The sequence below is a fragment of the Pongo pygmaeus genome, chromosome 5 (genome assembly GCF_028885625.2).
Source record: "Pongo pygmaeus isolate AG05252 chromosome 5, NHGRI_mPonPyg2-v2.0_pri, whole genome shotgun sequence".
Lineage (NCBI taxonomy): Eukaryota > Metazoa > Chordata > Mammalia > Primates > Hominidae > Pongo > Pongo pygmaeus.
Window position 1 is genome coordinate 13,183,871 of NC_072378.2, and position 21,974 is coordinate 13,205,844.

At 44.7% G+C, this 21,974-nt stretch overlaps 2 protein-coding genes across 19 annotated transcripts in view; one reads left to right on the top strand and one right to left on the bottom strand.

Moving 5' to 3' along the window:
• Nucleotides 1–21,974, top strand: part of PHACTR1 (phosphatase and actin regulator 1) — a 574,022-nt gene that overhangs the window by 539,331 nt on the left and 12,717 nt on the right. For 5 of the 6 annotated variants that reach the window (XM_054490800.2, XM_054490801.2, XM_054490802.2 and 2 more), the window contains one exon: nucleotides 20,777–20,832. In XM_054490800.2, coding sequence (XP_054346775.1) covers nucleotides 20,777–20,832 — 56 coding nt within the window. Of the gene's footprint in view, nucleotides 1–20,776; nucleotides 20,841–21,974 lie in introns of those variants that run through there. The other variant, XM_054490807.2, reaches the window with a different exon arrangement.
• Nucleotides 14,486–21,974, bottom strand: part of TBC1D7 (TBC1 domain family member 7) — a 61,410-nt gene continuing 53,921 nt past the window's right edge. For 7 of the 13 annotated variants that reach the window (XR_010126574.1, XM_054490813.2, XM_063665813.1 and 4 more), the window contains one exon: nucleotides 14,486–15,791. The gene's annotated coding sequence lies outside the window, so the exon portion shown is untranslated. Of the gene's footprint in view, nucleotides 15,792–19,405; nucleotides 21,424–21,974 lie in introns of those variants that run through there. The other 6 variants (XM_063665814.1, XM_063665821.1, XM_063665811.1 and 3 more) reach the window with 3 other exon arrangements.

Here is a 21,974-nt window from a genome sequence, read left to right on the forward strand (position 1 = left end):
AGGCTGCAGTGAGCTGTGATTGCACCACTGTACTCCAGCCTGAACAACAGAACAAGACCCTGCCTTAAAAAAAAGAAAGAAAGGAAGAAAAGGTCAGGCAAGGTGACTTATGCCCATAATCCCAGCACTTTGGAAGGCTGAGGTGGGCAGATCACCTGAGCCCAGGAGTTTTAGAACAGACTGAGCAGCATGGCAAACCCCTGCCTTTACAAAAAAAACAGAAAAATAAAATTAGCCAGGCGCCTGGGAGACAGAGGTTGCAGTGAACCAAGATCGTGCCACTGCACTCCAGCCTGAGCAACAGAGAAAGATCCTGTCTCAAAAAAAAAAGAAAGAAAGAAAAGAAAAAAGTCTAAAAAAGAAAAAGGATAAAATCTATTTGAAACTTCCATCTGATTCTCCATTTTCCATTCTTTTCCTTCTTTCCCTTTCCCAAATAAATAGATCCTTTCCTGGATAAATAACTCATTCCATTATTTCCATTATTAAAATTCCATCTATCCTGATCTCATTATAATTAACCAATTTTCAAAGAATGCAAAAATACAAATCTACACTGGTTAGACATTCCTAAAATCTGCCATGCTGCTGTTAAAAAACAAGTTTCTGGGGAGAGGAGAGGGGTCTCTTTGTTGTCGTGTCACATCTGCAGAAAAATGTATTTCGTGAAAGAGTATCGGGCCACAGGAAAACACTTAGAGATTAATGAGAGTATCTATATTCATACCATTCCTTTGGGCTACAAGGCTATTGGCTTAAAAATGAAGCTTTATGTTTAAATTTATGGACCATGGGTCAGGAAAGAGTAGGGAAAATGAGACTTTTATTAAAGGAGAATCATAGAAAACTTAGCAAAATAATGCAGCCAAAACCCCCCTCCACTTGAGCATCTGAGACTCCTTGGGGTTTCTGTGTTTTAGTTTCCAGGTTTCTAAATAGCATGAGATCTCATCTGAACTTGAGTTGTTATTGTTCCCAGAAACAGAAGTTCAGAAGAGACTTTGGGAGACAGCTGGAAGGAAAATAGCTGTGGCCCCACTGAATGAGGAGGGAAAGGATCGGGATTCCTGCCACCCGTCTCCTGGCTTCTTGCCCACCCTCTGTCCCCAGCCCTCTCCTTGGGAAGTGTGATCGCCCCAAAATGAGAGATTGGCCCTTTGTGGGTGACATTTAAAAAACATGAGCTGCACATGTTCTGTAGCTCCTAGGAGGAATCCATGTGTTGCAATCAGAGAAAGACATGGAAGGAGGCACCTTGTTGCCTATTTTTAACGTTTCATCCCTTGCTTATCTTTGAAAAATGATTGGTGGGTGCATGTGTTGTTTATTGAGGCCCAACTAAGCACAGGCATTGGAGAAATCTAGAACCATGGTACTTTGTGAATAAATGAATGAATGATGACATTTTTCTGTTGTCTGGGCTGCGCATATCAACCTAACCACAATATTGCCCATGACAGTCCCTCTCTATAGTGAACGCCAGAACTTCCTCTCTTTATTTGATCACTCTTTGTCCTTGCCCCAGAGTTCTATAATCATCAGAAGCAACACTGCTTAGAGAAGTAAGGACAATAAGTACAGTGATACCTAGGGTAAGCCTTCAGTTAAGAAAAGGAAATCTGGATGCCCACCACCATCTGAATCTCAGCAAAAGACCTGCTTTAGACTCAGCAGAGCCTAAGCATGCCCACAGTGGTGGGCATGTTTGGTGGGTGTATCCTGGGTCCACCAGCAGTCTCCTTTCCTGCGGGAGGTCAGCTGCATGGACGTGGACATCTGCGCCTCCACACTGGGCAGTGGCAGTGATTAGTCATTGCTGGGAGACCTCACTGAAGGGCTAAGACAGTAAAGGAGGAAAATGCCCAGTGCCATTTGATAATTGCAGGACTTGAATTGGGGCACACATTGGAAACCAACTGGGATGGCTGAGTGCAGTGGCTCACGCCTGTAATCCCAGCATTTTGTGAGGCCGAGGCAGGCAGACGGCCTGAGGTCAGAAGTTCAAGACCAGCCTGGCTAACATGGTGAAACCCTGTCTCTACTAAAAATACAAAAATTAGCCAGGCGTGGTGGCACGTGCCTGTAGTCCCAGCTACTCGGGAGGCTGAGGTGGGAGAATCACTTGAACCTGGGAGGCGGAGGTTGCAGTGAGCTAAGATTGCAACACTGCACTCCAGCCTGGGCAACAGAGCAAGACTCCATTTCAAAAATAAAATAAATAAAATAAAATAAACCTTAAAAAAACCAACCGGGGTATCCCAGAATTAACTGAGGTAATTTACAGACATTAGAGTTATGTATTTTTGTGACATGGAAAATTGTTATTTATAAGTCATCTGAATATTTTTTGGCTTAGTCCGCTTAGTTGGAGTATTGGGCCCAGTGTAACTCTCTATCCTTAAAGAGAAATGGTGCAAAGATCATCTAATCTGATTGCCATTATCTGTCACTGTTGATCACCAGGACTGATGTGGTTACATGACTATCAAAGCAAGTGTCTCTTTCCTCTTTGGATATCCTTAGTGTCTCAAATCTGAATACTTTCATCAAAAAGGAAGACGTTCTCTATCATGAATTCCCATCAGTCAAGGTTCCAGCAGGAAACAGATGGTTCCTAATTACGATAACCTGAGGAGGGTTTATTTACAACAGAACTAATTATAAAGGTGTGGGCAGGCTTCAGAATCCTTCTCAATGCAGAGCTCCAGGCTGCCTTTACCAACCAACCAGAGTTGACAAATGAACTGTACCTGTTTTTCAGTGTGACTTATGTAGATTACTGTTAGTTGCATCTTCCATAAGAGCCAAGAAAGCAATAGACTACTTATCTATTTTTATATAAAGACATTATAGATAGGCAGGAAATTCTTATATGCAACAAGTTAAGAGAGGACATAAATTCTGAACTGAGAAAGACCCACCTCTTAGCTCCCCAAGGCAGGAAAGCAACACATCTCTGTATTAGTCCATTCTTGCACTGCTATAAAGAAATGCCTGAGACTGGGTAATTTACAAAGAAAAGAGGTTTAATTGGCTTCTGATTCTGCAGGCTGCACAGGAAGCATAGCGGCTTCTGCTTCTGGGGAGGCCTCAGGAAATTTCCAATCATGGCAGGAAACAAAGTGGGTGCAAGGTGTCATATATGCTAGGAACAGGAGCAAGAGGCAGTGAGGGGAAGATGCCACACACTTTTAAACAACCAGATCTCATGAGAACTCATTCACTATCAGGAGAACAACACCAAGGGGATGGTGCTAACCCACTCATGAGAAACTGCTCCCATCATTCAGTCACCTCCCACCAGGTCCCACCTCCAACACTGGGTATTACAATTGAACATGAGATTTGGGTAGGGACACAGATCCAAACAATATCATTCTGCCCCTGGCACCTCCCAAATCTCATGTCCTTCTCATATTGCAAAATAAAATCATTCCTTCCCACCAATCCCCAGTCTTCACTCATTCCAACATTAACTCAAAAGTCTCATCTGAGACAAGGCTAGTCCCTTCTGCCTATGAACCTGTAAAATCAAAAACAAGTTAGTTATTTCCAAGATACATGGGGGTATAGGCATTGGGTAAATACTTCCATTCAAAAAGGGAGATATCAGCCAAAAGAAAGGGGCTACAGGCCTCATGTAAGTCCTAAACCTAGCAGGGCAGTCATTAAATCTTAATGCTCCTAAATCTCTTTTGACTCCGTGTCCCACATCCCAGCCACACTGGTGTGGATGGTGGGCTCCCAAAGCGTTGGCCAGTGCTGCCTCTGTGGCTTTTCAGGGTTTAGCCTCCACAGCTGCTCTCATGGACTGATGTTGAGTGCCTGTGGCTTTTCTAGGTACAGGGTGCAAGCTGCCAGTGGATCTTCTGGGGCCTAGAGGACAGTGGCCCTCTTCTCACAGCTCCACTAAGCAGTGCCCCAGTGGGGACTCTGTGTGGGGGCTCCAACCCCACCTTTTTCCTCTGCACTGCCTTAGCAGAGGTTCTCCATGAGGGCTCTGCCCCTGCAGCAGGCTTCTGCCTGGACACCCAGGCTTTTCCATACATACTCTAAAGTCTAGGCTTCAGCTCTTGTACTCTGAACACCCACAGGCTTACCACCAAGGCGTACAGTTCACACCCTCTGAAGCAGCAGCCTGAGCTGCACCTGGGACCCTTTGAGCCATGGCTAGAGCTAGAGTGACTGAGATGTGGGGAGCAGTGTCCCAAGGCTGCACAGGGCAGCGGGGCCCTAGGCCTGGCCCATGAAACCATTCTTCCTTCCTAGGCCTCTGGGCCTGTGATGGGAGGAGCTGCTGTGAAGGTCTCTGAAATGCCTTCCAGGTCTTTTCCCCATTGTCTTGGCTATTAGCACTTAGCTCCTTTTTACTTATGCAAATTTCTGCAGCCTACTTGAATTCCTCCCCTGAAAATGGGCTTTTCTTTTCTACCACATGGCCAGGCTGCAAAGTTTCCACTTTAACCCTGTTTCCCCTTTAAACATAAGTTCCAGTTTTAGGTCATTTTTTTGCTCATGCATGTGAGCATATATCGTTAGAAGCAGCCAGGCTACATTTTGAATTTGGCTGCTTAGAAATTTCTTCTGCCAGATACTCTAAATCATCACTCTCAAGTTCAAAGTTCCACAGATCCCTAGGGCAGGGGCACAGTGCAGCCAAGTTCTTTACTAAAGCATAACAAAAGTGACCTTTGCCCCAGTTCCCAATAAGTTCCTCATTTCCATTCGAGAGTTCATCATCCTGGCCTTCACTGTCCATATCACTTTGAGCATTTTGGTCACAGCCATTCAACCAGTCTCTAGGAAGTTCCAAATGTTCCCTCATCTTCCTCTCTTCTTCTGTGTCCTACACACTCTTCCAATCTCTGTCCATTACCCAGTTCCAAAGTCACTTCCACATATCCAGGTATCTTTATAGCAATACCCTACTCCTCAGTTTCAAATTTCTGTATTAGTCTTTTCTCGAACTGCTACAAAGAAATACCTGAGACTGGGTAATTTTCAAAGAAAAGAGATTGAATTGGCTCCTGGTTCTGCAGGCTGTACAAGAAGCATAGCAGCTTCTGCTTCTGGGGAGTCCTCAGGAAGCTGCCAATCATGGCAGAAAATAAAGGGGGAGTGAGGCATCCTACATGGCAGGAGCAGGAGCAAGAGAGAGAGGAGGAGGTGCCACACACTTTTCAACAACCGGATCTCATGAGAACTCATTCACTATCAGGAGAACAGCACCAAGGGAATGGTCCTAAACCATTCATGAGAAACCACCCCCATGATCCAGTCATCTCCCACCAGGCTGCACCTCCAACACTGGGTATTACAATTGAACATGAGATCTGGGTGAGGACACAGATCCAAACCATATCGATCCCTAACTTCATAGAGCTTTATTACACATCATAATCTTCTTTCTAATTCCCTTCTTTCTAATTCCCATCCAGCACCTTATCTGGAAAATGTTCAACAGATATATCTGAAATCATATTGAATTAAGTAAAATGGAAATAAAATGAATACTAAATAAAGGTTAAACCCATTGGTCTAAATCATAGCTCTTGACTCCTCTGGGATCTTCTTATTTCCACAGGATAGAACACAAATCTCACTTTTTCCCTTGTAGATAGAGGCTGACACTTTGCGCATGCTATTTCTTTCCTTATTGCTCAGTGACCTCCGTCTTTTCAGTAGAGTCATATGCAGGCTGTCTCCAAACCTTCACATCTCTCTAACCTTACCTGTTTGCATGTCCACCCACCTACTTGAAGCAGCCTCCTTCAACCTTTTATGATAGCATCTAGAGCTGTTGTTCTCAAACTTTAGCATGCACGTGCATCTCCTGGAGAGAGCTTGTAAAAACAGCACAGATGGCTGTGCCCCACTCTCAGACCTTCTGATTCAGTAGCTCCGGAGCCCAGTGGTTTGCAAGTTAGAGAGCACCCAGTTGATGCTGATGCTGGGGACCACACTGTGAGAAGCACTGACTCGGGATTCTTCACAATCCTCAGTGCAGGTTTGAATTACCTGCGAAGCTTAAAAAAAAATAAATAAATACAACAGGCCGGGAGCAGTGGCTCATGCCTGTAATCCTAGCACTCTGGAAGCCCGAGGTGGATGGATCACCTGAGGTCAGGAGTTCGAGACCAGCCTGGCCAACATGGTGAAACCCCGTCTCTACTAAAAATACAAAAATTAGCTGGGCATGGTGGTGCGTGCCTGTAATTCCAGCTTCTAGGGGAGGCAGGAGGATTGCTTGAACCTGGGAGGCAGAGGTTGTAGTGAGCTGAGATCGCACCACTGCACTCCAGCCTGGGCAACAGAGAGAGACACCGTCTTAAAAAAAGAAAAAAAAAAAAAAACAGTGCTTAAGCTCTACTTTCATACATTCTGATTTAATTGGTTAAGAATGTGGCCCAGGTTTAAGGTAACACAGGTTATTCTAAGGTGCTATGGGATTGACAACCACTGACATAGAAACCATGGGAAACAGCAAAGATCAGGAAAAGAGACAAAATGCTGGAGGAAGAGGACCAGCAATGGGCTTGAAGTTATAAGTTCAGTGTGGTTTTTGTTCCCACTAGTCTAGTGAAGTGTGATGATTAGCAGTGGTGGCCCTGCACCAGTTTTGCCTCAATCTCAGTCTTTTCCCTTGATCAGATCATGTCAAGCTTGTTGAAGACTCTGACAGAGGGTTATTTACAAAATACTTTGTGCTCCTAGAAAGAAGGTTAATTTTTTGCCAAAGGTACCTAGTAGAGCTCTTTATTGGAAAGGAGCAGGGAAAAGCCAAGGCTAAATTTTAGTTTTTAAGGTGTGAGGAGAAGCTAATAGCAAAAGATAAAACATGGTCTATATTTGATGGCAGAGCTTTTTAAATCATCTGTGCGTGGTCATTCTTGCTTATGTTGTTTTTATATATAGCTCTAACCGAAAGCCTAGCCCAATTTCTGGCACATAATACACACAGGGATGGTTGGAGGAGTTAAGCTAAAGGCGACCAAATCTCCTGAGTCACTTTAAAGTGGCGGAGCACTGGACATTTGTCTTTTATTCTGTATTTCCTAGCTCTTTGGCATCACAATGTTTTGGCACTCGTTTTGATGGATTCTTCTTGTAAAAATAGCCTTGTTGAAATGACTGTCTTAATTTGTTATAATTAACTACCTTAATTTCTGTTGTAACAACTCAGATACTCCTTCAAAGTGGAATCATCCTGACATGGGGTTTATGTCCAGTAATCCTAATAATCCTGAAAATGTTCACCGTGCAAGCTCTCAACCATCTTACTGTTTTGTTTTTTAATGGATTTGATGCCTAGTAATACACACAGTCCCATCATTACTCCAAAAGTGATTTCCACTCAACATGACCAGCAATATTACAATACTTTTTTGGGTTATTATCTCACAGTGTCTCATCTTAGCCACAGGCCATTGCACTGGGGTCATAGCCTCCAGAGAATAAAGCCAAAAATATTCTTTTAAGCGTAACCTGTTTATCTATTTCAGGTGAGGGATTTTTTTTCAAGTTACCAAAAATAGTATTTCATGCTCTGTACTTATTTTTAAAAGGGACTTTCACATCTAATTCTCCTTTGATCCTCCTGACAGTCCTACACAGCAGGCGGGCTAGATGTCATTATGACCATTTGTCATATCGTGAAATTGGGCATGGAGGGGTAAGGGGATGTCATGTGCTCAAGGGACCTTCTGATGAGTGGCGCAGGCAGGCCAGGATGCGGGCCTCAGGGCCCCAGTTCATCTTCCCCTCTCTGTGCTCTGTCCTCTAGCCAGGCTCACTGTTCTTAGCTTGAGGGGAATGACAGAAATTTGAAAATCATTGATGGAAATGCCTGGGAAGAGCTGGGTGTGCGGACCAATAGTATTAAGAGTTGTTCTGCTCAGTTTGCAGAGAGAAAAGGGCATAGTACTGAGGAATAAAAGCAAAACTGCTGTTCAGCCCTCCCAGCAGCCCCTCTTCTGTGGCAGGAGTGCCTTCCCATATGCCCAGCATTCTCATTCATCCCACGGCCACAACTCCAGGGGTGAGAGATTATTAATTTGTTTAACATAAAAAATCAAATGAGCCCCTGTATGTGCCAGCCGCTGTACTAAGTACTAAGAACACAGAGATAAATAAGATGTAATTGGTGGTTTTGGAGCATTCATCGTCCAACTGAGAAGATCTTCACGTACGCAGGTATCATCAATGTAATGGATAAGGCCATCGTCAAGATGGGGAACTCCATAGACAGAACCACTACCTCTGCCTGGTAGAATCAGAGGAGGCATCTCAGCTTCCCTAAACCATGAATGTGCTACTGGGTTGTCCTACTGTGAATAAGGGAGTGAAGGTAAATGAGGCATTGTGGCCAGGATGTGGTGTGGAGTGAATTCAAGCATTATTCTTAGCGCAATGTCAGGCGGTGGAAGGCTGTTAGCAGAGGAGTAAAACAACCAAGCTATGTCCTCCCCGCCTCCCAACTTCTCCTCTGCCCCTTCTTAGCACTAAAATACTAGGAAGTTTGACCAGGACTGGCAGTTAAAGCATTCTCTTTGTTCCATCGCACAGAGATGAAAAAGCTGAGGCTTAGAGAGGAATGGCATCTCATTCAAGATCTCACACTTGTTAAACAGCAGGCTGACCCAAGCTGGTGACTGGCATGCATCATACTGCCCAAAGCCACTCTGAAGGATAGGGCACCCCTGGGCTTTTATCACACCTGCGATCTGCTAAGTAGCAGGAACTAGGAAATATTAAGAGAGAAATATGAGACTATTGGTCAAAGGTATCATATAATAGAGAAAGGTTTAGTAAAATAAGGGCTCTAAAAGGCCACTGGATTAGACAATTAAATCATCGATGACCTTATCAAGAATTGATTCAGTAGAGCAGGGCTTCTCAACCCAAGCACTGTTGATGCTTTGGACTGAATGGTCTTTGTGGTGGGAGCTGTCTCACGCATTGGAAGATGTTTAGCACCCTGGCCTCTGTCTACTGGATGCCAATAGCACCCTCTCAATCGCAACGACCAAAATAACTTCAGACATTACCAAATGCATCCTAGGAGGCAAAACCACCCCTGTTGGAGAACCAGCACAGTAGAGCTGTGTGAACAGAAGCCAGACTGGAGGGTTATTGAGACCTCAAGCCTGGACCACCCTTTCGAGAGGTCTGGCAGCCAAGAGCAGACAGGTGAGAGGGGTAAGCTGGAGGAAGAGGCTGGCGTAGGACAGCTTTGTTCGTTTGTTGTTGTTTTAATGAGTTTTATTTCTAATGGAGAATACAGTTGTTTGCCCTAAGGAAGGAACCAAGAAAGCGGTAAAGGTTAAAGGTAAGGAAAAGTCACCGAGTAGCATCCATTTAATTATTTCACAAACATTAAGCACCTCCAGTTACCAGACTCTGTGCCAGGCTCTGCAGATGTCATGGTGAACAAGTGAGAGGTTCCTTGTTCAAAAGATCAAAAAATAATGAAAAGTTTGAAATGGCAACAGAGCATTAAACCCCAAGCACGAAGCCCTTCTGTGCAGGTGTGGAGTAGGAGGGTGTTCTGTGCACCTGCTCAGATTCTGTGGACAGGAAGCTATCCCTGGTTGTCTAAGTGAGGCAGAGGTGGCCCTGGCCTCACAGAGCATAAGCCTTGTTGTCTGGTGAATAGGATAGGCAATAAAAGAAAGTAAAACAAGCACTGGGGTATGGAACATGCAGGAATATTGTTGCACACTGTAGGACACCTAAACCAAGAGATTAGCAGACAGAGGAAGTGATACTGAAGCTTTAAGCTGTAACGTTAGGGACTGTTGTCAGTTAGCCAGACAAAGAGGAAGAAAAAGAATGGTAAGGCTATGAGGAAGGGCATGCAAATCTGGAAGGAACCAAGAAGAGATCATTCTGGGTGAAGGAGAGAATGGGCAGATTCTTGACAGGCAAGTAGCCAGATCATGAAGAATCTTTCAGAACATTGAGTGTTTTGACTCTGTCCTGTGAGCACTATAAAGGCATACTTACTTTTCAAGCACAGAGTGGTGTGATCAGATCAGTCCCTTAGAAAGATCGTTCTGTATGGGCTGGAAGAGGACCAGAGTGGGATAGGCTGGCAGCAACTGGGAGAGATGCTGATGGACTGCTTTCCCAAGGTGGTGGTAGATGGAATCAGAGATGGTTTGGATATAGGACTCTTGGTGGTTGATTGGCCATCAAGAGTGAAGTTCAGACAGGATGATTCCCAGTTTCATGGCCTGGGCATCTCACTGGGACTCCATGCAAGACCACTTGGAGAGGAAGATGTATGGGGGAAGAAGATGAACTAATTCATTTGGGACCCTTTAAGTCTGATGGCCCATAGGACTACAAGACCGCAGTTAGAAAGGTGGCCAGGAACTCAAAAATATGACTGGAGGTTTAGATTTTGGAATCATCAGCATATTGATGCTATTGGAAGTCATGAGTGTTGATGAGATCATCCAAGGAGCATGTGTGGCATCTGAAATGGTGGGATCTGGGTTAAATAGTTACTAAATGAGCATCTATTATGCTCTCTATGCTCTCTTAGGAACTGGGGATGTAGTAATAACCAAGGCCAGACAGAAATGCCCCAATCCTCATGGAACTCATAGGTTCTCAGGAGGAAGTTTCCAAAGGATGTAGAGGGGATAGAATTCAGCGCTTCTCCCTTTCCCCTGATCCCACCAAGCCCATCTACACTTGTTCAGTCTTCCTTCTAGGATACCTGTTAGAAAACCCCATCTCCTCCTACTTTTGAGAGAGGATCTTATTTTCTGTCATTCTCTATGAGGACTTTTGCATTTCCTCTTTCCATCTGTCTGAAAATGCAGTTACCTTTCCTGGTGCTGAGTTGCAGAAAAAACAAGTTAATTCTGTTTTTCCTTTGTCCTGAAACGCAGATAGTTTCAGAGATCCAGACTTTAAAAGCAAGGCCCTCAAAACAATAAGCCGTTGTAAATGCTAATGAAAGCTGTGACCTTGGTGTTCTGGAACCGGCAGAAAGCCCATTAGCTCTGTGCAGCAGAACTAATCTCTGTCGGCCTCAACAAGTCAGACCAACAAAACCTACAAGGGTTTTGTCACTTCTCTAGGGAGATGCTGTAATGTGCAAAGACAATGCTGCCTGCTCTGCATACATTTAAAGCATCTTGCCACTACATTCTCTACCAGTCTTCTTTTTCCAAGGTCAAAACTGAAGTGTCCTTTATTTTGGGCTTTTATTGGTTTTTTTCAGTCTTTCTATGCAAAAAAGAAAACTTCAATTTATTTGATTATTTCTTATGGTCACCAGTAGAGACAGCATTGTTTAGACTGAAAAAAAAAGGCAAGATCCATTCTTAAATTGTTAAAGAAAATAGAAGGCTCACATACGGCAATTGATGGCATGTGGCATTTAAACAGGAACCCAGAGATTTGTTCAGTTCACTGTAAATGGAGAATCTTCTAGCCATAGTCCGTGGTAAAGAACCATTTGAGGCATGGAAACCATTTTGCCGCTCAGACATATTTTATAAACCAGGGTCACATATATAGTAGCAAAGCTACTTAAGATCCCTTGAAAGTACATTAAACATTTAATTTTGAATGATTCATTTAATGTAAAAATTTATCTCCAAAAATCATTGTCTTTGACACCTAGCAAAGTGATCACGTTTAGATATATAGTCAGGAATTTTTTTTAATTTAATGTTAGTTTTAATCAGATACAACTAGCAAAGGAGATACAGTATATTCAGAAGGCGTCTTGACTTTGATTCTTGGAGTTAGCAGCTCCTTGGGATGATTCATACAGGTGACCACGTCATCGTGCTCTGCTGCTCAGCTTTGTATGTTAACCAATACTTAATAGATGCACCAGGTACATCAATCATAAAATGAGCCGAGCAGATGGCTGCTTTGCTTGGTGAAGATGGCAAGATGCCCTGGGGGTCCCCTGAAAATTTTGATGACTAGAATTCCAAAGCTGGAGCTTTATGCCCTGGGTTTGTGAATTTGTCTCTGTTCAAAGACAAATCTCCCAATGAAAGGTAACATTTTAAACTAAAATAAGTCATCTTCAGTGTATCTCAACTTGAAAGAATAAGCAAAAGCTATCAATTGGGAACTCCTCTATAATTCCAATACGGAACACTGCAAATCTACATGCAACCCACTCTGTCCTGCTTCCCCGCTGTCCCACTAAAGAGCTGTTCCTCTTCCACTCAAAAATAACGCCACCTCCATCCCTTGGATCCCAAGCCCTCCTACCTTCTCAAGACTCATGCACTATCAATTGGGCCTCTCCCTTTTTATATGTTCAGCTTCTCCCTCCACCCCGCACCATCTAATCTGGATTATTTCCATTAAACACGCCCCATTTTCTTCCATTAAAAAAATAAAATTTGGGCCGGGTGTGGTGGCTCACACCTGTAATCCCAGCACTTTGGGAGGCTGAGGGTGGGTGGATCACCTGAGGTCAGGAGTTCGAGACCAGCCTGGCCAACATGGTGAAACCCCATCTCTACTAAAAATACAAAAATTAGCTGGTGTGGTGGCACATGCCTGTAATCCCAGCTACTTGGGAGGCTGAGGCAGGAGAATCACTTGAACCTGGGAGGCAGAGGTTGCAGTGAGCCGAGTTTGCGCCACTACACTCCAGCCTGGGCCACAAAGTGAGCCCTCGTCTGAGAAAAAAATACAATACAATTTGGCCAGGAGTGGTAGCTTATAATAGTAATCCCAGCACTTTGGGAGGCCAAGGCAGGAGGACAGCTTGAACCCAGGAGTCTGAGACTGGCCTGGGCAACATAGAAAGATCTTGTCTCTACCAAAAATTAAAAATTAGCTAGGTATGGTGTTGCATGCCTATAGTCCCAGCTGCTCAGGAGGCTGAGGTAAGAGGATTACTTGAGTCCGAGAGGTTGAGGCTGCAGTAAGCCAAGGTGGTGCCACTGCACTCCAGCTTGGGTGACCAAAGTGAGGCCCCATCTCTGAAAAAAATAAAATAAAATAAATAAAATTCCACCACAGCCTCCTTCACTTCTACTTCTCTCACCCCCTTCAAAGCCAGGCTTCGTGCCTAAGTCCTCCACCTTCGGTGCATCCATTTTTCCACCCCTGTCCTCAGCCCTCTCCAATCTGGCTTCTCTTCCTGCCACGCCACTGAAGGGGCTCTAGGTGTTGTCAGTAACAGCCTCCATGGTGCTAAACCCAGTGGGCATTTTTTTCAGGCCTCATCTAACCTTACAGCAGCTCTCAGCACTCTTTGTAGGCCACACCTATCATCTTACTGTTAACGAAAAGATTGAAGTGCAGGTCAGAGCAAATAGCACTTATTTGGGAAACAAAGAATGGCAGCGGGGGTACACCGGATCAGGGCAGCCCTGAAGAGTACCCCATAAGGCAGGCTGCAGGAGAGAATTTTTTAAATAGAGGATTGTCATAAAAAGTGATCTTCGGAAGTAGTTCATTGGCCAGGCAGAAATCCTAAATCACAAAGCCGTTGTGATTGGTTAGTTAATGAGAGTACTCTCAGCTGAAGTGTTGAAGGCCAGCAGATGCTGACTTCAGTTGTTTGACCGAGTCTATTGGAACATCCCCTGGTTTGACCTTCAGCAGGTGTGAGTGCGATCCTCTTGCAACCTTCGACTCCACTTCAGAAAACCTTAGCATTAGTTACTATATTTTCTTTCCCATTACGTTGCTTCCATGATATGACATTTTAGTCCTCATCCTACCTCCAAGAACTGCCCTTCCCCAGAATCCATGGCAGGGTCATCCTTCTTAGTCCATGCATTAAATACTGGAATTCCGCAAAGTTCCATCCTAAGCCCTCTCCTCTTCCCATTCTCTACTCTTTCCATACTCATGGCTTCAAATATTGTCTATATTGCAGACTGGTCTCAGATTTCTATCACTGGCCTAGTCCTCTCCTCTCCACTAAGCTAAACGTATCCTGCTGCCTACATGGCAGCTTCATTCGTATGTCTCGGGAGCATTCTGATGTAACAGATCCAAATTCAAATTCATGGTTTTCTTCCACTCTTCCTTCACAAACACCCTGGTTCTCTTGCAGTGTCCCTGCCTCAGTGAACAGCATTCCCATCCATCTAGTTGCATGAGTTAGAAAACCTAAGGAGATATCCTGTACACCTGCTTCTTCCTGCACATTCATGTATGCTGTGGCTACAAGACTTCCTAAGAGCTTGCACATCACCGCCACAGGCTCGCCCAAGCCTCCACCATTTCTTACCAGGTGTGCCAAGCCTCCCAAAGCCTCTCCTCAGGTTTCCTCTTGCCTCCCCCAATCCCTTCTCCGTATAACAACCAGCATGATCTTTTTCCACTGTAAGTCTGATCATTTCATTTGCTCTTCCCCTCTTACACCCTGAAACTTAAACTCTTCAGCGGCTTCACATTGCTCCTAGAAAAAGAATATCGAAGTCCTAGAAGCAGCTGTATTAGGCCATTCCCACACTGCTATGAAGAAATACCTGAGACTGGGTAGTTTTAAAGAAAAGAGGTTTAATTGGCTCACAGTTCTGCAGGCTGCACAGGAAGCATGACGCTGGCATCTGCTTCTGGTGAGGCCTCAGGAAGCTTCCAATCATGGTGGAAAACAAAGGGAAAGCAAGGTGTCTCACATTGGAGGAGCAGGAGCAAGAAGGAAGGGTGCTACACACTTTTAAACAACCAGATCTCGCGAGAATGCACTCACTCTCACTAGAACAGCACCAAGGGGTTGGTGGTAAACTGTTCATGAAAAACTACCCCCATGATCCAATCACGTCCCACCAGGCTCCACCTCCAACACTGGGGACTACAATTCAACGTGTGATTTGGGCAGGGACACAGATCCAAATCACACCCACAGCATCTGGCCCCTGCCCTCCTTCCCACCAACCTTCTCTCCTTACTCTCTGCCCAGAAGGAGCATCCTTCTTCCATCCCTGAGCTCTGGGCACAGTGTCACTCCCTCCTGGAAGCCTTTCCTGACCTCCCGATTTGGTCAGATCCAGAGATCCCTGCACCAAGTGCCTCACCATGGAAGCCCTTACTCCAGCTACATTTTGCACTCATTTCTGTGACTGTTTGATTAATGGTTACCCCCCATCCTCTTCCAATCTTCTCTGTTCTAGAAGGGCAGGGACTAGTTTTGCTCATCACTGTACTCTGGTACCTAATATAAAACCTGACACAGCACTGGCACTAATAAGTAACTTGCTAAATGAATGAATGGGTTTACATTTGAATGTAACTGAGTCTCTGGCACCCATTTCTAAAGCAAGTTTTGACAGGAATGAGACAGAGCAAGAGTGATGACAGAATTCTAGGAACTCAAGAGGGGAGGACTCCATGGAATAGAGTCAATGCAGAACCACAGACACATTATCTCCTTCACAGTTTTGCCTTGTGCCCAGCGAGCCCCACTTCCATGTGGCTGCTGAATGGTTTTTTTCTGACTCACCTCTTGCTGGCCAACTGAGATGCTGCAAGAATGTACAGTGCCTTCTACATGGGCAGTGAATGTCTAAGTCACGCCCAACTTGCTTATTGTTTTGAGGATATTTTATTACATGCCAGTCCTTGGAAACTGTTGATCCCGTTTTACCTTGCACATTGTAATCACAGATGTGCACCTCTAGGCTGTGAGCCTCTTAAGAACGTGTCTGGCCCTCCACGTGGCCCGTGGTTCATGTTGGGTAGATTAGCAGATGAAAGACTTAGGAAAACAAAAATTGGAATTCTTATCATTTGATGATCTCAGCCAGCATCTCGAACTCAAGAGACCCTCGGGGTCCAGGAATGATCTGAAAAAAGAAAAAAAAAAAAAAAGCAGGACAGATGTGAGCGTGCTCACCTGTATTATATAAGTGAGGCCTGGGGAGTGGGCTAATTTGATCACACACACTCTGTCTAAAGGCATTCAGGCTCAAAAAAAGTGTAACCAGCTGGGCTCAGTGGCTCACACCTGTAATCTCAGCACTCTGGGAGGCCGAGGTGGGTGGATCACCTGAGGTCAGGAGTTTGAGACTAGCCTGGCCAACGTGGTGAAACCGCATGTCTACTGAAAATACAAAAATTAGCTGGGCGTGGTGGCACGCACCTGTAATCCCAGCTACTCAGGAAGCTGAGGCAGGAGAATCGCTTGAACCTGGGAGGTGGAGGTGGAGGTTGCAGTGAGCTGAGATTGTGCCACTCCACTGCAGCGTGGGCGACAGGGCAAGACTCTGTCTCAAAAAAGAGAAAAAAGTGTAACCTCTGAGCATGCCAAAGAGAACTGATAGAGTCAAATCCAGCGCACCAGGCGTCAGTTTGCAACCTCTGACTAGTAAAGTATCGTGGTTATGGCAGACAAAATATTGGCCACCTTTCCACAAGATGTCCACATCCTCATCCCCAAATCTATGAATATGTAACCTCCTAGGGCAAAGGAGACTTTGCAACTGGAATTCAGTTAAAAATCTTAAGATAAAGATTAAATGAACTAACATATGTACAGTGCTTGGAACCATACCCTTACATTATAGGCATTAAATCAGCCTTAGCTTATTAAATTAGTATTTATGATTTGCAGAGAAAAGAGCACAGGCCTAGCAGGATCTGATACCTTGTCCGAGGTAAATAGGTTCAGAGCAGAGCCAGGACTAGAACCCAAACCTCTTAGCTCCTGAGCTACTTAGTGCTTTGTCCTTATAATACCACCATATCATTTTCCTCCCAAATCTCATTTTCAAGGTCAAAACAACTAACTATAGCACAGGCCCTTCTGGCGGGCTCAGCTGCATTTTATAGCTATGATTAGTCTTGATGTTCTCAGTTGCTTTCCAGAGAAATGAAACATAAACAGAGGAACTCATTTGAAATTATGAGTGTTTGACTATAAAGCAGCCTAGTTAATAACAGAATTTTCTCTGATCAGAGTCTAGTCACTCAGTTTTGCCCCCTCCAAATATGACCACCCATTAAAAAAAAAAGGGGGCCACCACAGAGCCAGTTGTCATGTTTGCTAATGAGATCAATGGGATGGCACCGTCAAAGCTGATGAGGGAACAATGTAGTCTGCAGACACTTTGCATAAGACTCCAAAACACTGGCCTGACCTCCAAGATGTAGGCGCCACCCACATTTACAAGGCTTTCTCAAAACATTCTGCCCCCAAAACTTAGCTTGACTTAAAGCCTGGGTATTACCAAACCATTCCATAAAAGTGGCTGCGCATCTCTTATAAAAGAAGCAAGTATTTTTAGGGAAAATAAACTGGCAGGTGAGAAAGAGCTGTTAAGATCTTTCAACATGGAGTTGGTAAGCTGCATTCCAGACCTCTGACACCGGCTCACTCAGTTGTATAATCATCACTTTCCTCCTGCAGCGTGAGAATGCTATTTTGGAAAGAATTCAAAGACTACTGCATCCAAATTTAGACCCCCTAATATTGTGAATTTCCAAATACACAGCTGGCCCTTGTCAATGGGGATGAAAAATATCTTAATGGGATTGCAAAGAAAAAAAACAAACTTTGACTGGGAGCCGTGGCTCACGCCTGTAATCCCAGCACTTTGGGAGGCTGAAGCAGGTGGATCACCTAAGGTCGGGAGTTCAAGACCAGCCTGGCCAACATGGTGAAACCCTGTCTCTACTGAAAATACAAAAAATTAGCATGGGGCATGGTGGCACACACCTGTAATCCCAGCTACTCAGGAGGCTGAGGCAGGAGAATCGCTTGAACCCGAGAGGCAGAGGTTGCAGTGAGCTGACATCGTACCACTGCACTCCAGCCTGGGCAACAAAAGCTAAACTCCATCTCAAAAAAAGAAAAAAACAAACTTTTTTCACTCTACTCTCACACTTAACACACTTCTGTGTGAGGCAGTTCCCCACACACCAAGCAATTCTCCAGCAGACACGAACTGGGCATCCTGTAATTCAATTTGATTCTGACCCTTTCTACTGGGACAGTGTCAGATCACACAGGTTAAGGACTCAGTCCCACAGAACTGCCTCCACTTCAGATGCCAATACCAAGTCGTAGGTTGTCACCTATATTATGACCCACTAGCTGTAAATTGGGCTTCTCACAACTCCCTCTTTGTGTTCCAATAATTTGCTAAGACAGCTCACAGAACTCAGGGAAACACTTACTTTACCAGTTTCTTACAGAGGTTACAGATGAACAGCCAGATGAAGAGATGGACAGGGCAAGGTATTGGGGGAGAGAGGCAGAGCTTCTGTGCACTCTCTGGGTGCCACCCTCCCAGCTGTGCCCCCCAGCCCTGTGGTCAGCAACCTGGAAGCTCATCTAATCTTGTGGTTTAAGAGTTTCCATAGAACTTCACCTCCAGCCCCCAACCCTCCTGCTTCCCAGCTGAAAGCTCCAGGCCGCTAACTATGTCTTTCTGGTGGCCAGCCCCATCCTAAGTCACCTAATTAGCACAAACTCTGGTGTAATCCAAAGGGACTCATTCCAAGTAACAAAATACACTCCTGACACCCCAGAAATTCCAGGGGTTTTAGGTGCTCTGTGATAGGAACTGGGTCAAAGACAAATATGTTTTATATTATACCACAGGGATATTTTGAAAAGGAATAATAAATATGAAAATGTTCTTATACTCTTAAAAACACTTTGGAATGCAATTTCCAACAGTTTCAGGGTGCTATAGGCTTTATAAGCAGGTATATGACCAAAAATCCTTTCTCTGACGTTGTATTAAGCCATTCTTGCGTTACTCTAAAGGAATACCTGAGACTGTGTAATTTATAAATAAAAGAGGTTTAACTGGCTCATGGTTCTGCAGGCTATACAGGCAGCATGGTCCTGGCATTTGCTTGACTTCTAGGGAGGCCTCAGGAAACGTCCAATCATGGAGGAAGGTGAAGGAGAAGAAGGCACATCACATGGCAAAAGCAGGAGCAAGAGAGAGAGAGAGAGGGCAGGGAGTTGCCACATGCTTTTTTTTTTTTTTTTTGAGACAGTCTCACTTTGTCGCCCAGGCTGGAGTGCAGTGGCACGATGTCGGCTCACTGCAACCTCCACCTCCCAGGTTCAAGCTATTCTCCTGCCTCAGCCTCCCAAGTAGCTAGGATTACAGGCATGTGCCACCATGCCCGGCTAATTTTTGTATTTTTAATAGAGACGGGGTTTTGCCACAAAGTTTTAAATGATCAGATCTTGCAAGAACTCACTGTCAAGGAGATAGACCCAAGCCATGAGGGCTCCCCATCCAAGCACCTTGCACCAGGCCTCACCCCGAGCAATGGGGATTACCATTCAACATGAGATTTGGGCAGGGACAAATATCCAAACTATATGAGACATTGAAGACCATTCCCTATATAGGATGTGTGGTGGTGACACGGGAATGTCACAGAAGCAATTGATTCTGGCCCAGCGCAATAGAGAAAAACACAAATGACAACAAGCTTTGAATTAAAAATGTAGTCCTTTCTGGGAGATTGATTCCAGGACTCCCTTGGATACCAAAATCCAAGGATGCTCAAGTCCCTTGTATAAAATGGCGTAGTATTTGCAAAAACTATGCATATCCTCCCATATCCTTTAAATCATCTCTAAATTACTTATATCTAATACAAGATAAATGCTATATCAATAATTATTAGACTATTGTTTTTTGTTTGTATTTTTTAAATATTTTCCATCAGCAGTTGGTAGAACCGAAGAACGTGGAACTCATGGACACAGAGGACCAACTGTAGTTAGGTTTGGAGACTCCGTTGACTTGATATTTTCACTCTAGAATCTCTCTTTAGATTTCAAGATGTGAACATCTTGCCAACTATAGACACCGGTTTCTAATACCCAAGGAAGGACTGCAACTTCCACAACTAGGAGAGCATCATTTCTACCCCTTAGATCCCAACAGAGGAGCCTAAGAAGCCTAAAATTTCCTCTACAATGATTCAATCTCTCACACACCTCATCCCAGTGGGTGAAGTGGAATGCTGGATAATTGCAGGGTTGTTAAATAATTACCAAAACTTCAAAGGTACAGATGTCTCTGTTCCTGCTCAGGCTCCTGAGTCCGTGTCAGTCATTCCTGGGACCTAATGCAGGCATTCTCCCCTCGGATGCCATGCCCGTTCCCTGGCTACTTCTGTCACTACGTGCCATCCACTGCCTATCCCGCCTCCACCCATTGCGTCATTGCAGGCTCATGCCCTGGCTATGATGTTTCACGTACGGTGGCTAAATTTCATGCCTGGCCACAGGAGTGTCATTTCTGTGCCTTTGCCACTCATGTCTTCTATGCCTCCGAAATAAGAGGAGCAGGACCAGAAGAAGAGCAGCCATTGTTCTCTGCAGACAGACACACTCTCTCACATGTCCCCGGGGCCACAGGCCTCTTTATGTTCTAACTGGGTCTGCCCAGAAGAGACAGGAGACAGGGTTTAGCCTCAAGGGAGGGAGAGAGAGGCAAGAGGCCACAGTCCCCAAGTTAGGAGGCCACAAGGAAAGAAAAGGACTTCTGTGAAGAAAAGAGTCCCGTCTGAGTTGCAGTCCACTTGCCTGGGGGCACTGGAGGAGATGGGGCTGGGGAGGGGCCGTTGCAGGGAGGAGGGCGGGGGTCAGCGGCAGTGACATGACGCACGTGCCTCTCCTGGGCTTGAAATTGAGGAACTGAGGAGGCGGTGGTGGCGAGAGTCAGTCTTTCAGAGCACAGGATGGAACAAGAACTCCAGCTGACTGTCTCATGTATCTGCAAGGGCCGAGGAGATTAATGACCCAAGGAGGCTATGATATGGTCCAAAAACTTTTCCTGGATTTTTTCCGTAGGCGGCTGAGCCAGAGGCCAACTGCAGAGGAACTGGAACAGAGGAACATTTTGAAACGTAAGTGACTAAGCCCATGGCAATCCCTGATGTTTCGTGGCGGCTTTTGTTATTATTTAATGGTAGGCCACAAGGTTTCTACCTTGCGCCTCTGCAGAAAGCATTGAAAACCTTTCTAACGGTTGAAGCTTCATCCGTGCATGTTAGAACACCAAAGACGACCTCCCCAAAGAGAAGGCAAATTTTATTCCACTTTATTCTTTAGAAGCTCACGGGCAGCAGGCAGAACCTTCCTTTTAGTGAGTTGTAAAGTCAGAGAGAAGCTGAAAAATTAGAGTGAGACCACTTATTATTTAATGATTTTTGAGAGTAGGGTCACCTTTAAACCAAAATTGGCTTGAAAATGGAGACTGTGATATCCGCGGCTAAAATAAGGGAAATGTCCATTTGAACTGATACTAGAAAGCATGACTTTGCATTGCAGCTGGCTGCTGTTAATAAAAATCCCTCATCCCTTTGAACGTTAAATTGAAAGACTAAGAAAGCATTTCCAAGCGAAGTGCTTCATGTCTGTCTCTCAGGATTCCCACAGCTGGTCCCGGGCATGCCTGTCTGATGCTCTCATTCGAGGAAAACTGCCTTTCACCATTGCTGCAGACAGAAAAAAATAAATGAGCCCCTTGTTTGGTTTAGGACACAGAGACATTTGAATATGTACAGAGGATCCACTTGGTGCTTTAAAAAAAAAAAAAAAAAAGAGAAAAAAAGATACAAAATACCGAAAGAGATCAAGCATTTGATGGACACCAGTATGCGTCAGTTTAGTGGTGGATATTAAATAACTTAAAAATCAAACCATTCTATTCATTCATTGCTACCATTCTCACGAACACTGGCCTCAAGATAGTGAACAAATATTTCTGGCTTAATTCATGACCCTGTTCCCCCTACCCCACAACACATTTCTAATTTCTCTCCAGAAAAGAAAGATATATACTATGCAGAGTTTTCTAGAAATGCTATGTTGTACAGACTGACTCCTCAGCTCCCCCAGCTCCCCCGCCCCACCCCGTGCCCAGTAAATCACATGCAACTGCATTGTGAGTTTGCCGGGAATTTCCACTGTAACCACACTAAAATATTCTTGACTTTACCTTTCTACCGTGCTGTGGCCTTGTGACTTGGTCGGCATTTCGTAGTCT